Source organism: Ochlerotatus camptorhynchus, unplaced genomic scaffold, assembly GCF_037179485.1.
Source record: "Ochlerotatus camptorhynchus isolate MF236.1 unplaced genomic scaffold, CSIRO-AGI_Acam_v1.1 ptg000335l, whole genome shotgun sequence".
NCBI lineage: Eukaryota > Metazoa > Arthropoda > Insecta > Diptera > Culicidae > Ochlerotatus > Ochlerotatus camptorhynchus.
This window is the reverse complement of record NW_027040823.1, coordinates 1,172,254-1,185,236: the sequence shown is the minus strand read 5'-3', so window position 1 is coordinate 1,185,236 and position 12,983 is coordinate 1,172,254. Positions and strand designations below refer to the sequence as shown.

Sequence of the window (12,983 nt, the reverse complement as noted above, 5' to 3'; positions counted from 1 at the left end):
ATCTTTTTTTTTAATTTTTTGAATTAGTTGCTTCATGCCGACAACAACAGCGCGCGCACGGTGTTTGTGTTGGTGTGTGTGCTACTGTTAATAGTACTCCGTGTGGTGTTTATAATCGCTGCTGTCTGTCCTTAAACCTTGGTCTGATCGTTTTCAGTTCGCGTTTCGTAAATTTTTCATATCAAATTTGTTCGGCAATCTCCCAAAAAAAATTCGAACAGGAATCTAAAGAGATTTTCTTCTGCATTGTATTTTCACAAATTGGAAATTCATCGTTCCTCTCTATTCTACACAGAAAAGGGTAATTGGGTTTTCGTAATTCGCTTTTCATCAGATATATTATTTTTTTTTTTCGTTTATTTTTAATGGTTATCAGAATCTTTTGCATACATGCATATGAAGTGCTATCACTATCAGTTTTTATTTAAATAATTTGCATTGAATATTTGTCCAGATAGTTTTATTTTCTCTGGTTCCCCAAGCCGATGAACCATCATCGGAAAATCAAAAAAAAATCTTTCGGGCGGCAGCTGGTTCGCTCGTTTTGATGGCGGACTGTGTGTGTGTGGAACGGGATCGTCTTTTTGTTCATAGGTCGGGCATCTTATTTTCTTAATTTTGTTGTTGTTGTCTATATTCTGTGGCCAAAATGTGGTTTTTACGTGTGTCTTGAAATGAAATACAAAGAGCGGTAGGGCGCAGATGCCGCCCTCCGTGATGGGCCGGAATCTACTACAGATTACCACAGCCCGGACGAGAAACCACCGGGTGGAATGCGATTCTTGTTGATGACATGGCCGGCACCGTTCAGCGATGGGACGGTCATGTTGATCTCCGCTGCACCACCGGATTTGTAACCCTCACCGGTCACCGGGTTGCCATTTTCTGTGGAACGATAAAGAATTGAAAATAGCGGGTTAGTTGTTGAATTGAAACAGAATCGACAGGATGCAATATGGGTCGTATGAATTAAGAGTAGTATCCAAAGCCTCATCGGTACCTAGTGTAAGTAAATTATAATCGATTAATTCTTATTCATACGGCCCAATATTGTACAAAAAAACATCTGAACATCTAAAAGAAAAACAACCTAATAAAAATACTACCGTGAACTATTAAAAAAAAGATAAAGGTTTTCTACCAACACCAATGCAACTTAAGTAATAATAGGTAGGAACTGAAAAAAAGAAGATTTAATTAACATAAAAGCAAATTAATAGAATCACGAGACAAGAACAGTAGTTAGTGGGTTAAATGGCAAAAAAAAACCGGGTTACCTCCACCGTGACCTCCCCTCGAGCTCGGCTTGCGTGGTTTGTCGGCGTAGTCCTCGACGCCGTTGCCGGTGACCGGATTCCGCTGGGCAAATCTGGGCGAGCGGGGTGATGACATCGTGGACGATGACGACGACTTGGGCGACGCTATAAAATTGGTGTTAGTAGTAGTATTGATAGCGGAAGAAGAAGAAGCAATAGGAGGATTAAATCGTTGTTGCTGTTGTTGTTGTTGTTGTTGCTGCAAGTCGCTCTCGTCATGATCGGTCACACTGATGATGATGTCGTCACTGATACAGAGATTAATGTTGGACGCATAGGTCGGATTCAGTGCCTCACCGCTAGGGTAGAACTGATGGTGGGGATGGTGATAGTAACCCCCGGCTGCTCGTCGGGCCGGAGAACCTAGCAGCCCGCCCAGGGACGACGAGTTCCCAGCACCACCAGCAGCACCGGACGAGTATGCTGCTGAATCCGGTGTAGCGTCTTCGTTACCCGAGTTACACGAGTTTATAGGGAGTTCGGGGCGAGGTCAAACGACACAGAGAGGGTAGTCGAACATAGCAAGAGGGCGGGGTACGCACATTCGCACAGTTTTTAGTTTTTGGGTTAGGAGAGAAAACAGATTAAGTTTGATTTTAAACATTTTCACGCATTGCAACCCACTCTAGTTAACGCTACTGCAAACTGAAAAGATGCTACTATTGCTGCATTAGGTGCAAGTTCTACGGAGTCAACCTGAGCATTATCATTGACGACGTGCCGCGCCGGAAGGTACATAGTTGTGAAATCTAAAACCAGATTATCGCCACACAAATTCAAAATCTAGAAATCATGCAACGAGCTACTTTTGTGATGACATGCCCCGGGAAACGAGTACTACTTACAAGTTGTTTTCGGTCACGACAAATGGCGTGATTTTGTCTCCGATTTCGTGGGTAGGTTACCTACACCGGCGACAGACGGACGCGGACGGAGGAAAAGTGAACCAAATCAAACACGACAACTGAAAGAAGACGATTCCTACCAGCTGGCCATAGGCAGCCGGCGAGCGTTGGTTGGCCTTCACGAGGTCGTTATTACCGGCGGGATCGATCCAAACCATTACGGGCATGATTTGCGAGTGTAATTTGACACATTTTCGTGAAGCCCGCTGATTTATTAGCTGGGAAATTTATGGATGTTCGAAAGGGAAGGAATGTTGGTTCAGTTGAGTACATGGCCTGGTTTAATATATAGGGAATTTGATGTTCTATAAAAGGGAAACAAGACTTGAAAATACAGAAAACTGTATCCGTGTTGCCGTTTTGCCATTTCTTCAGCCAAAGTACCTAGGTAAATGCGTTAATAAGTCTTGGAATTTCGCAAATCGTAAATCATACGTTTTGGTGCTAGTTAGTGGCTTTTGGATACGTTCGTCTCCTAAAGATTTTCTAAATTTAATGTCCAATGGAGTGGTACACATTTATGGGCCAACTGGCAACCTTTCTCTAGTGGTACAGGACCCGAGCAAGGTTGGTTAACAAAATGAAAGCAAATCGACATTAAAGTTTTCCGTTCCTATCATAACGAGAACTCATGTTGGTTTCCATTTTCGCGACCAGTGTTGCCAAAATCATCAATCAAATTATATTTTTCAACTCTCATACGCTCTCAATATCAAGCTCCTTTGGTATTGCGAGACTATTCAAAACATGTAAAAATGAAGCTGAGAGTTGATTCGACACAAAAATGATTTCGTTTCACATAGTTTTCTTAGTATGAGAAAGTATAGTTTGCTATTTCTCTTTACTCTTCGCCGATGAAACTCAAACTCTAGACTAACATTTGAGCATGAGCATAATTGACCCCCCACGGTTGCTACTCTGTTATTGCCAGATCAGCTGTAATTACAGAGAGAACCAATAGACGATGCTTGGGACTAGCAATCATCCTGAATGTGTAAAAACTGGTGATCTCAAACTAGGCAATACCAGCGCCGGCCGCGCCCGAACACAGGTCAAGAAAGGAAAAGGTATGAATGTGTTGACGTGACACTCGCTTTGATGGAAGCCGAGAACACCTCTGCACTTCCACGAGGAATCACTGTGATATTGGGTAAGGGGGTTGGCATTGCAGCTGAATTGATCTCCTAACGATCATATAACGCGAAGGAGCTTGGGATTGAACCCACGGTATTCTGCTCAGTAAGCAAAAACATTTGCTGCTAGGCAAAAGAGCTCCTTTGTATTCACATTAACAAATAAAGCGATTAACGAATCTTGAATGTGGAGGGTCTTGAGATTAAACTCATGATGTTCTACTCAGTAAGCAAAAATGGTCGCTCTAAGGCCACCAAGCCCCTCATCACGATCGCGATGTTATTGCAACCATTCAAAACCGGCCCCGACGGTGACGTTAATGTCGGTGTTAAGTTTCACAAAACACACGATAATCAAGCAATGTTACTATAAGCTTCCTTAATATGACAGGACCTGGGATTTATTAAAACTCAAACTCGACGGCGGTGCCCTTTACACAAGAATAAGCCTTTACGACCGATGATCTTTTAAATCTGGAGACAAACAAAGTTCAAAAAAGCGCGCATGCCTTCATTAAATTCTACATTTACGTGACGTTCGTTGTTTCGATTAGTTCCTTACGTAAGATGGGAAGAAAATCCATTAAACCTTCACATTTTGTTTTTTTTGGGCTACCGTGCCACTTACTTCATGAAACTCAAACTCTAGACTAACATTTGAAAAGGGCGTAACACCAAAATGTAAACAAACCATATTTTGCCACATATAGAGGGAACAGTTCACAAACTACTCGATAAACACGAAAAAGTAGAAGAAAATATCACTTCAAATCTTCTTACATTGCGTATTTCCAATTTTCAACTCTATGATGCATCTGGTTGTTACGCCTTGCACCAGAACTACGCATTATATTATTTTATTATGCCAAACGTACTGATTCTGTAGTATCTAGTCATTTGAAATGCATCCGATTGATATTTCACGAGTAAACAACGAACAAAAAGAAGACCAAAAAAAATCTTCGAGCGTAATTCCACTCTCACAAAATTTGCGAACGAAGAACCAAGGTGGAACAACAAATCCCGAGGGTGTATTTCCACGGCGTATCACCAGTGTTGGCAGTTCAAAGGATGGAAGATACGGGGGGTAACAACATGTAAGAAATTATCAAGGCTTATGATGTTTTCTTCTCAATTTCACGACAAAGAAAACTTTTTTTGAGGTTTTAAGTGGAGCATGATGATAGATTACACTGTTAAATATATGTCAAGCTTATAAAATCATCCAGAAAATGGAAAGTCATGAAATAGGATAAACTTTTAGGTCATCAAAATTCAGAAGCTATTTTCTCGATATTGTCATTTTGGAGCTCGTCCTTTTCAAATGTTAGTCTAGAACTCACCACCGTTTGGTTATTTTGTTTTCCTGATGAATGTGGGCGTCTTAGTGGAATACATGTATAATGAGAGAGAGAAGGATTAGTAATTTCCATTTAATTCCACTACCTTATTTGCTTATCCTTGACAGATAGCGTATTTCGTCTACAATGTGCAGACTTCTTCAGTGTCTTGTACGTCGACTGTCTTGTCTAGTCGAGTATTAGTACAAGACACTGAAGAAGTCTGCACATTGTAGACGAAATACGCGTATCTGTCAAGGATAAGCAAATAAGGTAGTGGAATTAAATGGAAATTACTAATCATTCTCTCTCTCTCTCTCTCTCATTATATTTTGTTTTGTTTTTGCTTGGTATTCGAAGCTACGATAGCAAAGCTTGTATTATCCATCGCAGTTGCGAAAATCAAGTGTCATCTTGGGCGTTGGTGAGATGATATTTTCCCAACACTGGTGGCGGCATCAGTCTAATATCATTTTAAGCTTTTAGTATGCAGCAAGAGTTTTTTTTAATTAAAGCACAAGTTTTGTTGTGAATGACTTGTTGAAATTTTAATTTAATGTCATCTGCCTTTTACCTAACAATTATTGATTAGGGACTGATCACTTTATAAAATGGACACACACTTTCAGCCATATCTTTTTTGGTTGTCTACTTAGCTAGATGCTTTCTTCAACAAGTACCGTGTGCTGTTCGTTCACCGCTCATTTTATCAAAATTTGTTGAAAAAGTTCCCAAAATGAGTTCTAAACATGCGTTAAACCAACTAAAGGCTGACGCTAGCACGCCTCTACACGGATAGAAATGTCCTTATACCTTTTGGCAAATTTCTATTGCTGATTATTCATAAAATGTATAAGTCAACTAATAAGCAGACGCCGGAAAAAAATAACCATACAATTACCATAACATAAAATCTATTGTCAACAATCTATCTTATTTTACGTATATTGTACAATAAATTTTAACAAATTGTTATTACAATAGATGTACAATACGTCCCATATTGTACGGATTTTCAACAATAGAAAAACATTACAATTTATGGAAATTGCTCAAGTTTGTTCGGGAAAAAGTGATTTTTCGTATGGTTAAGATACATAACAACCCCCTTGTTCTATTGTAGGTTTCCCCATTTACCAAAGATTCTATTGTGGAAATAATAAATTCTATGGTTGTTGTATTGTTGTAGACAGTACGATTTATTGTGAATACAATAAATTCTATTGTATGGTTACAATACATTTAATTGTACCTCTAGGGTTCATTTTTTTTACGGGACGCCTTTCAAAAAGTTCATGAAGATCATGTATCAAATGAAATGTATAAGCGGTCACACATACCTTTAATGCATTCTTATAGGATCTATGTGGTTTGTCTTATGGAATATAGGTATAAGGCTGATGTTTTGGCAAAAATGTATAAGTGAAACACATGAATAAAATAATTAATTTTCGTTTCGTGTAGTGTTGGGAATCGAAAATCTTTGACAGTGCACAGTGGGCAAAAATTGACAAAAGCGCGTCTAAATTGAATATCTCGGCTGCCAAACGGTTTCAGTCAACATGTTATAAATATTATCAAAGGAAAAAATCTGCTAAATCGATTGGTGGTAGTCTCATTGTCCGGAGACTTTTGCGTACCGAGATAGTGGGCCGGGATCAACCCGAGATCCCGGTAAAGTAGGAAATGCCACTATCTATCGACATAATTTTACACTTTTACTGGACATTGATAGTACTAAGTATATTGGGTGTAAAGACAACATATACGCCTCAGGGAAACTCTATTAGCCTTAAGGAGGATCCGGAACGACCGGATCACATTGTGGCCACATTATAAAAAAAAAAGGCCAATGAGACCATCACCAATCGATTCAGCAGAATTTTTCCTTTGAGAATATGTATAACATGTTGACTGAAAGCGTTTGGCAGCCGAGATATTCAATTTAGTCGCGGTTTTGTCCATTTTTGCCCAGTGTGCAGTGGTTTGTTTACACTTCTATAGAGAACAACTGGCGCAAGTTTGATCAAAGTAGTCGATCGCGTTCAGAAATAACGTCAAATGGAACTCGAAAAAAGAACAAATATTGAGCACAAACACCTGGAAAATCCGGAGTAGTCCGGTTCCAAGCTGGCTAAAGTGCTGAAGATGCCGAAAACAACAGTTTGTCGAGTGCTCAATACCTACAAGGAAACCCTGAGTGTGGAATGGAATCAGCGGACCTACGAAAAAACTGGAACCAGGGATCGTCACCTGCGCAGTAAGGTGTTGAGGAGCGTTAAAGCCAACCCCGGTCTTTCGATCCGAGATGTGACCAGAAGGTACAACTTTCAAACTGTGCGGAACATCCTTGCCAGGGAAGGATGCAAGTCGTACCAAGCCAGTAAACAGCCAGTGGCCAAAAAGCTTGCAAGGCTCTTGTACGACCGTGTTTTGACGAAACACAAGGGCTGCACTTTGATCGATGACGAAAGCAATTTGCAGTTGTGGCCTGAAAACGGAACCATTTGTCACATCCTCGACGATGACATCCCAAGTTTACATCCAAAAATGCCTGAAAAGCGTGTATTGCCGTTCATCCGCAAGCATATGGGTACCCGGAAAAAAAATAACCATACAATTACCATAAAATAAAATACAGTTACACGTAAATCTATTGCCAACAATCGATCTTATTGTGTGTATATAGTACACGAAGTTTTAACATATTGTTATTACAATAGATGTACAATAGGTCCCATATAGTAAGAGTTTTCAACAATAGAACAACAATACAATTAATGGTAAATGGTTCAAGTTTGTTCGAGAAAAAGTGATTTTTCGTATGGTTAAGATACATAACGACCCCCTTAATCTATTGTATATTCCCCCATTTACCATAGATTCTATTGTAAAAACAATACATTCTATTGTTATTTTATCGTTGTCGAGAATACGATTTATTGTAAATACCATAAACTCTATTGTATGGTTACAATACATTTCATTGTACCTCTACGGTTCTTTTTTTTACGGGTAAAGTCATCTTTTGGCCCGATTTGGCCAGCTGCCACTACTCCAATATGGTTCTGGAGTGGTATGCTGCCAACAAGATCGGTAGCGTCAATAATAATTATAAATAAATAACCGGTACTTTTGTTCAGTGTATCATTTTGCTGAATCCAATAACGTACAACCCTATCGACGCAGAACGTTCAACGGCTGCCATAACACGATAAGAAAGATACAAAGCGAAGAAATTCTAGGATCTTATCGATCGCGAGAAGAATAAAATACGTTTCGTAATGGCCATAAAAAAATATATGATTGAAAGGACGTGTGAAGAAGACAAACATATATAAGCATGTCTGTTCGGTTTTTGGTACGATGGTTCGTTTGGATTGTTGTTCGTGATTCACGAGTCGAGATTCTGTTGGCGATTCTCCATGCGAATGGTGGCAATTTTCATCGAGGGATTTGTTCACGAAAAACAGAAAAACTCTTCTATTCCGTAAGCCCTCTGGCTTCCGACTTTCTCCAGAATATTCTTACACTCTACCTTAGGAAGTTTCTTCCTGCATCTTCAGGAAACTTCTTCCATCTTCTGCAGGAAGCTCAATTAAACATTGAATTCTCCCAAAGGTTTATTTTATCCTTCTCTGGAAGTTTATCCACAAGCCATTCCCAATTTTTTCCGAGCTTCTTCTGGCTTCCCGTGGAAATGGCAACTCCTGGAATTTGCTTCCAATTTTCGAAATTTCAATGCCTCCCCCTCTGGATGTGTCATCCGATTTTTGCGAAAGTTTATTTATATTTTCTCCAGCAGATTCTCAATATTTGTCTTGGAAGGTCCCCGACATTTATTAGAACTTTCTTCAAACTTCCTCCAGAAGTGCTAATTTATTCTTTCTCTACCTTCAGAAGCTAATTCAAAGATTCCCCAGAAATATTTTCCGGCTTCTCCTAGAAAGTAAATTTTTCGTTCTTAGTCCAAAAGTTTAAATTTTCGCTTTCAAAAACGGAAAAAATATAAAATTAAACAAAATCGTCAATACCGATAAATACCGATTTTTTCAAACATGTGATACCGATAAGCTTGAAAACGGCCTAATTCCAGCTCTATCTTGATATGGGAACTGACCTTGTCAAATGTAAAAAAATGCTCTTTTACAAATTTATGGTGGTCCTGAAAAGGACCGTTTGTCGTGATGGTTGAGTAATGCTGAGCTATTAGGGTTTTAAATACAGATGAGGCAGGTGAGCTGTATGCTGTTTTATTTGGGTCGTTGAACCACTGCGTCTATTATTTGAACTTTTGTGGTACCCCTGTTTACTGTTCGTATCATGCAAGCTGACCACCATTTAATGAGTGGACATCTAATTGCCTGGACACGTTCTTTCCCAGTCAGGTATGATATGGTTTATGAAACCAACTACCTTTCCAGGATTAGCAGACCAAATTCCACTAGGTTGTAAGATAACTCTACGAAGAAATTTAGATCTACGCTTGTGTAATGCACCGCAACTGCAGAGCAGATGTTCCGAGGGTTCACGTTCTATGCTACAGAAACGGCAGATATCGCTCTGAACCCGACCAATGTTCTTCAAATGATATCTACTCGGACAGTGCCCAGTTACTAGGCCAGTGTATATACTAAGAGCCCGTTTATTGAGCTCCAAGAGCTTTTTGGTATGTGTTATATTTGGAGTTATAAATCTTTTCGACTAGTTGCACGTCGTGACGGCCATCCAGTTGGCCATCACCCTTTGTTCTTCCCAGCGTTTGAGTTCCATTTTTACCGTACAGTTTGATATTCCACAGTATGGTTCTGGGCCAATAAACGGTGAATTGGAACCTAATTTTGCGAGATCGTCTGCCCTTTCATTCCCTTCAATGCCACAGTGTCCAGGAACCCAAAATAAGTTTACTAAGTTCTGTTTGCACAGCTGTCGCAACAAGAGAATACATTCCCAGACAATCTTTGATGTACATTTGTAAGCACGAAGCGCTTTTAGTGCTGCTTGACTGTCAGAAAAAATACAGATATTTGCACATCTTTATTTTCTCCTTAGGCAAACACTTACACATTCAAGTATGGCCACGATTTCCGCTTGAAACACTGTTGGACAATGTCTGAGGGCTAAAGATTCCTGCACCGGTTTGTGTTCCAATTTTTGAGCCATCTGTGAAAAATATGATTGAGCCTTGACGAACGCTAGGACCACCGAGGGAGTGTCATAATTGTCCTCTGGTTTCATCCAGTCTCCATTCATACTCATCACTGGTCCTCTTTGGAAGTATTGTAAAATGCTTAGGTGATCAACCAGGTCACCAGGCATGACTTTTTTAGACCTTTTGAGCCTTAGAGCACTTCTTTCCGCTTCTAGTTGCACGTATTCATGCAAGGGCAGTAGATTGAGAATTGCATCTCACGCTTTTGATGGGGTGCTGCGCATCGCACCCGTTATAGCAATACATGCTAGACGTTGTAGTTTTGCCAGCTTCCTCTGTGCGTTACTAAGTTACTTTTGGGCGGAATACTGATGTGTAAATCCACATTGTCATTGTTGGTTTCAAACCCCATTTTCTACCAACAGTTTTGGAGCATAACCACAGGGCACTGGTTGCTTTGTTGATCACAGAATTAATCTGAGCATTACAATTCAACTTGGCATCCAATATAGCTCCTAGGTATTTGACCTGTTCACTAAGATGGATCTGTTCTCCTCCAAGCTTGAACTCCTTTAGGTTGAACTTCCTCCTTGGCATAGATGGCCCACAGCAACTCACAAAGAGCTACTGTTCCGATCAATAGCGGTGCGGCTTCTTACTCCTTCTATAGATGCTCATGTGGGCTGCAGCTCGCTGCTTGCAGACATCCTTTCGTTGTGAACTGGAGAACAATGTTCAACGCCACGTGCCAAAAGCACTGCTGCTGCTGCAGCTGATGCCGACGACTGGACACCACCACACACGGTGTTGGAACTGAATCCGATCAGCGGCTTAGACCAGCCTTGATAGCTTGCTGCTTGCGGGGAGCCTTTCGTTGTATACTGGAGAACACCACCACTCACCATACGGCGAATGAATAAACATCGTTCGATGAGACCGAATGGAATTCAGCTTTGAAATCTGTGTTAGGGAAATCGCTTTTCGCAGGCAATCGGTGATAATTTTAATTATCATAGCTACAGTTGCACATTCGTGCAATTTTCAATATTGACATTTTGAAAAATGATTAAGTTTTGAATTTATCAGATGCGTAGGAATATTTCTGATCGATTGGTGATAAAATTATTGAAAGTGGTCCATGGCAGCTGAGTTATTCACGTTCAAAATCTTTCATAATTTTGTTACATGTTCCAATTTCGGTTTTCACAAAGTGTAACCCCATATAGAAATTACAAACGTCAAAATCCATTGCCTACCGGTGAGAATCAAACCCACACCTCCCAGAACTCTAGGCGAACGCTCTACCACTGTTTCTTTTTTGCTGGGATTTACCAGATGCTACAGGAAATAATATATTTTACGGAAATAAATAAGCTAAATTAAAAAGCCAAAACCAACAACTAAAAGCTAAGTGAAAACTCACGAAAAACAAAAATCGAGCAATACCCTCGGTTTAGCTGCACCCGTCAATGATGTTGCCCGGTAATCCTTTTCCAGCTTCAAACTGTCTCATATGCCAATTAAGTGCTACACGAAGCATCCGATCGAAAATTCTACACAGTGCTTCTGGGAAAAGATTCGTGCATTTTGATTTCCACTCCAATCAATTTCGTGTAAGGTGACAAATTTTCTACATTTCCAATCTGTGAGGATGAGGGAACTGATGGGAGCTTGTATGGGCGTGCATTCGCACAAAACGGGCTTTCTCGTCCAAGTCGCAAGTCGAATAAAATGTCCATGGTAATTGAAACATGGTGTTCGTACAAGGTTGTAAACGATTTGCGTCCATCAGTTAAGGTGTGTCAGTTATTTAGGGGAACAGTAGTTAAGGCCAGTCAATGGAGTTGAAAGCTTTAAGGCGAGAATGTGAAAAGGCGAAGGCGTTTTGAGCGATGAAGTGACGGATGATTGCGCGCTAATCGTACCCCCTGAGTGTCTTTTGTGGCATTGTGTGAACATTGTTGGACTTACTTAATCTCCTCAGGAAGACTGCATGAAATTAAAAAATCGTTTCATTAGTGGATGTTAACTTCCAGCGACGATAGCGACTACGACGGCGACGACGACGACGACGACGACGTGAGAAATAAAATGCAGAGAAAATGTAGGGAGGGAGGTGCTTCGGAAGGGGGGAACCGAGCAAATGACAGATAATAAGAGCGAACTGAGGAATTCTAGCCGTGAACCGTGGTGAATCGGATCATTGCCGGGCGGAGGGGAATGACATCGAAAAGTAGGGAATGCTGGGAGGAGCTGAATCGCAAAGATCACCGTCACAGCCGAGCGACTTGGTGAGTGATTTATTTACAATGAATCTATGCAAGAGTCATCACATTTCAGCAGATTGTGTCATTGTTTGCAAAAGAGCGTAAAAATCGATCAAGATCGAAGCGATGGTTTCGAATTTCCTGAGTGGGCTTGAAATGAAAACGCAATTTGTTTAACTTCCTGCTTTGTAGCAGCATAGATATTCAAGATATCTGAAGAAATGGCCTTCGATATGAAAAAAGGCGACTCTGGAACATCAATTACTGCATTCCGGCAAGATCCAACAACTCGATCCGAGACGTGCACCGTGACAAACAGATGAATGGAATAATTACTGCCAGAGATAACCTCCGGTCCGTGTGTTGTCTCCTCCCTGTCATAGGTAGGTACCGTGGATAAACCAAACCCCAAGGCAGGCACTCACAAATTAATCGAAAGACGAAGGAACATTGAAGGTGGAACGATAGTGATCTCGTTCTCCCTCCTCCCCGGAACATCGCGACCCGATACCGTGCAGCATTTATTTCATTAAGAAACAAGATTTCTGTGCTGCCACAGAGCTTGACTCGACGACGACGACGCTTCTTATCTTGTGTCGTTCCGGATCGCGACGCTCCTCGGTTGAAGTTATGATGAAGTCTACACAAAGTGGGATCACAGCCAAGAACCATGGGGCCCATAGCTGGCGAGTCATGTCGAACGTCATTTCTGTCACTCCTGAGACTCGCCGAAGAAGGTGTGGTGGAGAACGGCGCGGGGGCGGGAATGTAGCAGATACTGGGAAATTGATATAAAATTACACCCAAGCATGCGAGACAAATTGGTGTTGGTTAGTGTTGTAGGAACTTATAATTAACGTGCTTCCTCCG

The 12,983-nt window shown here is 40.8% G+C and overlaps 1 protein-coding gene across 5 annotated transcripts in view; it reads right to left on the bottom strand.

Moving 5' to 3' along the window:
- Positions 1-251: 251 nt before the first annotated feature.
- Positions 252-12,983, bottom strand: part of Jupiter (jupiter) — a 406,535-nt gene continuing 393,803 nt past the window's right edge. For 2 of the 5 annotated variants that reach the window (XM_065230951.1, XM_065230950.1), the window contains exons 4-6: positions 11,818-11,835; positions 1,278-1,421; positions 252-885 (exon numbers count right to left, since the gene is read on the bottom strand). In XM_065230951.1, the coding sequence (XP_065087023.1) occupies positions 740-885; positions 1,278-1,421; positions 11,818-11,835 (308 nt within the window). In that variant the 3' untranslated portion in view covers positions 252-739. The remainder of the gene's footprint in view (positions 886-1,277; positions 1,422-11,817; positions 11,836-12,983) is intronic. The other 3 variants (XM_065230952.1, XM_065230953.1, XM_065230954.1) reach the window with 3 other exon arrangements.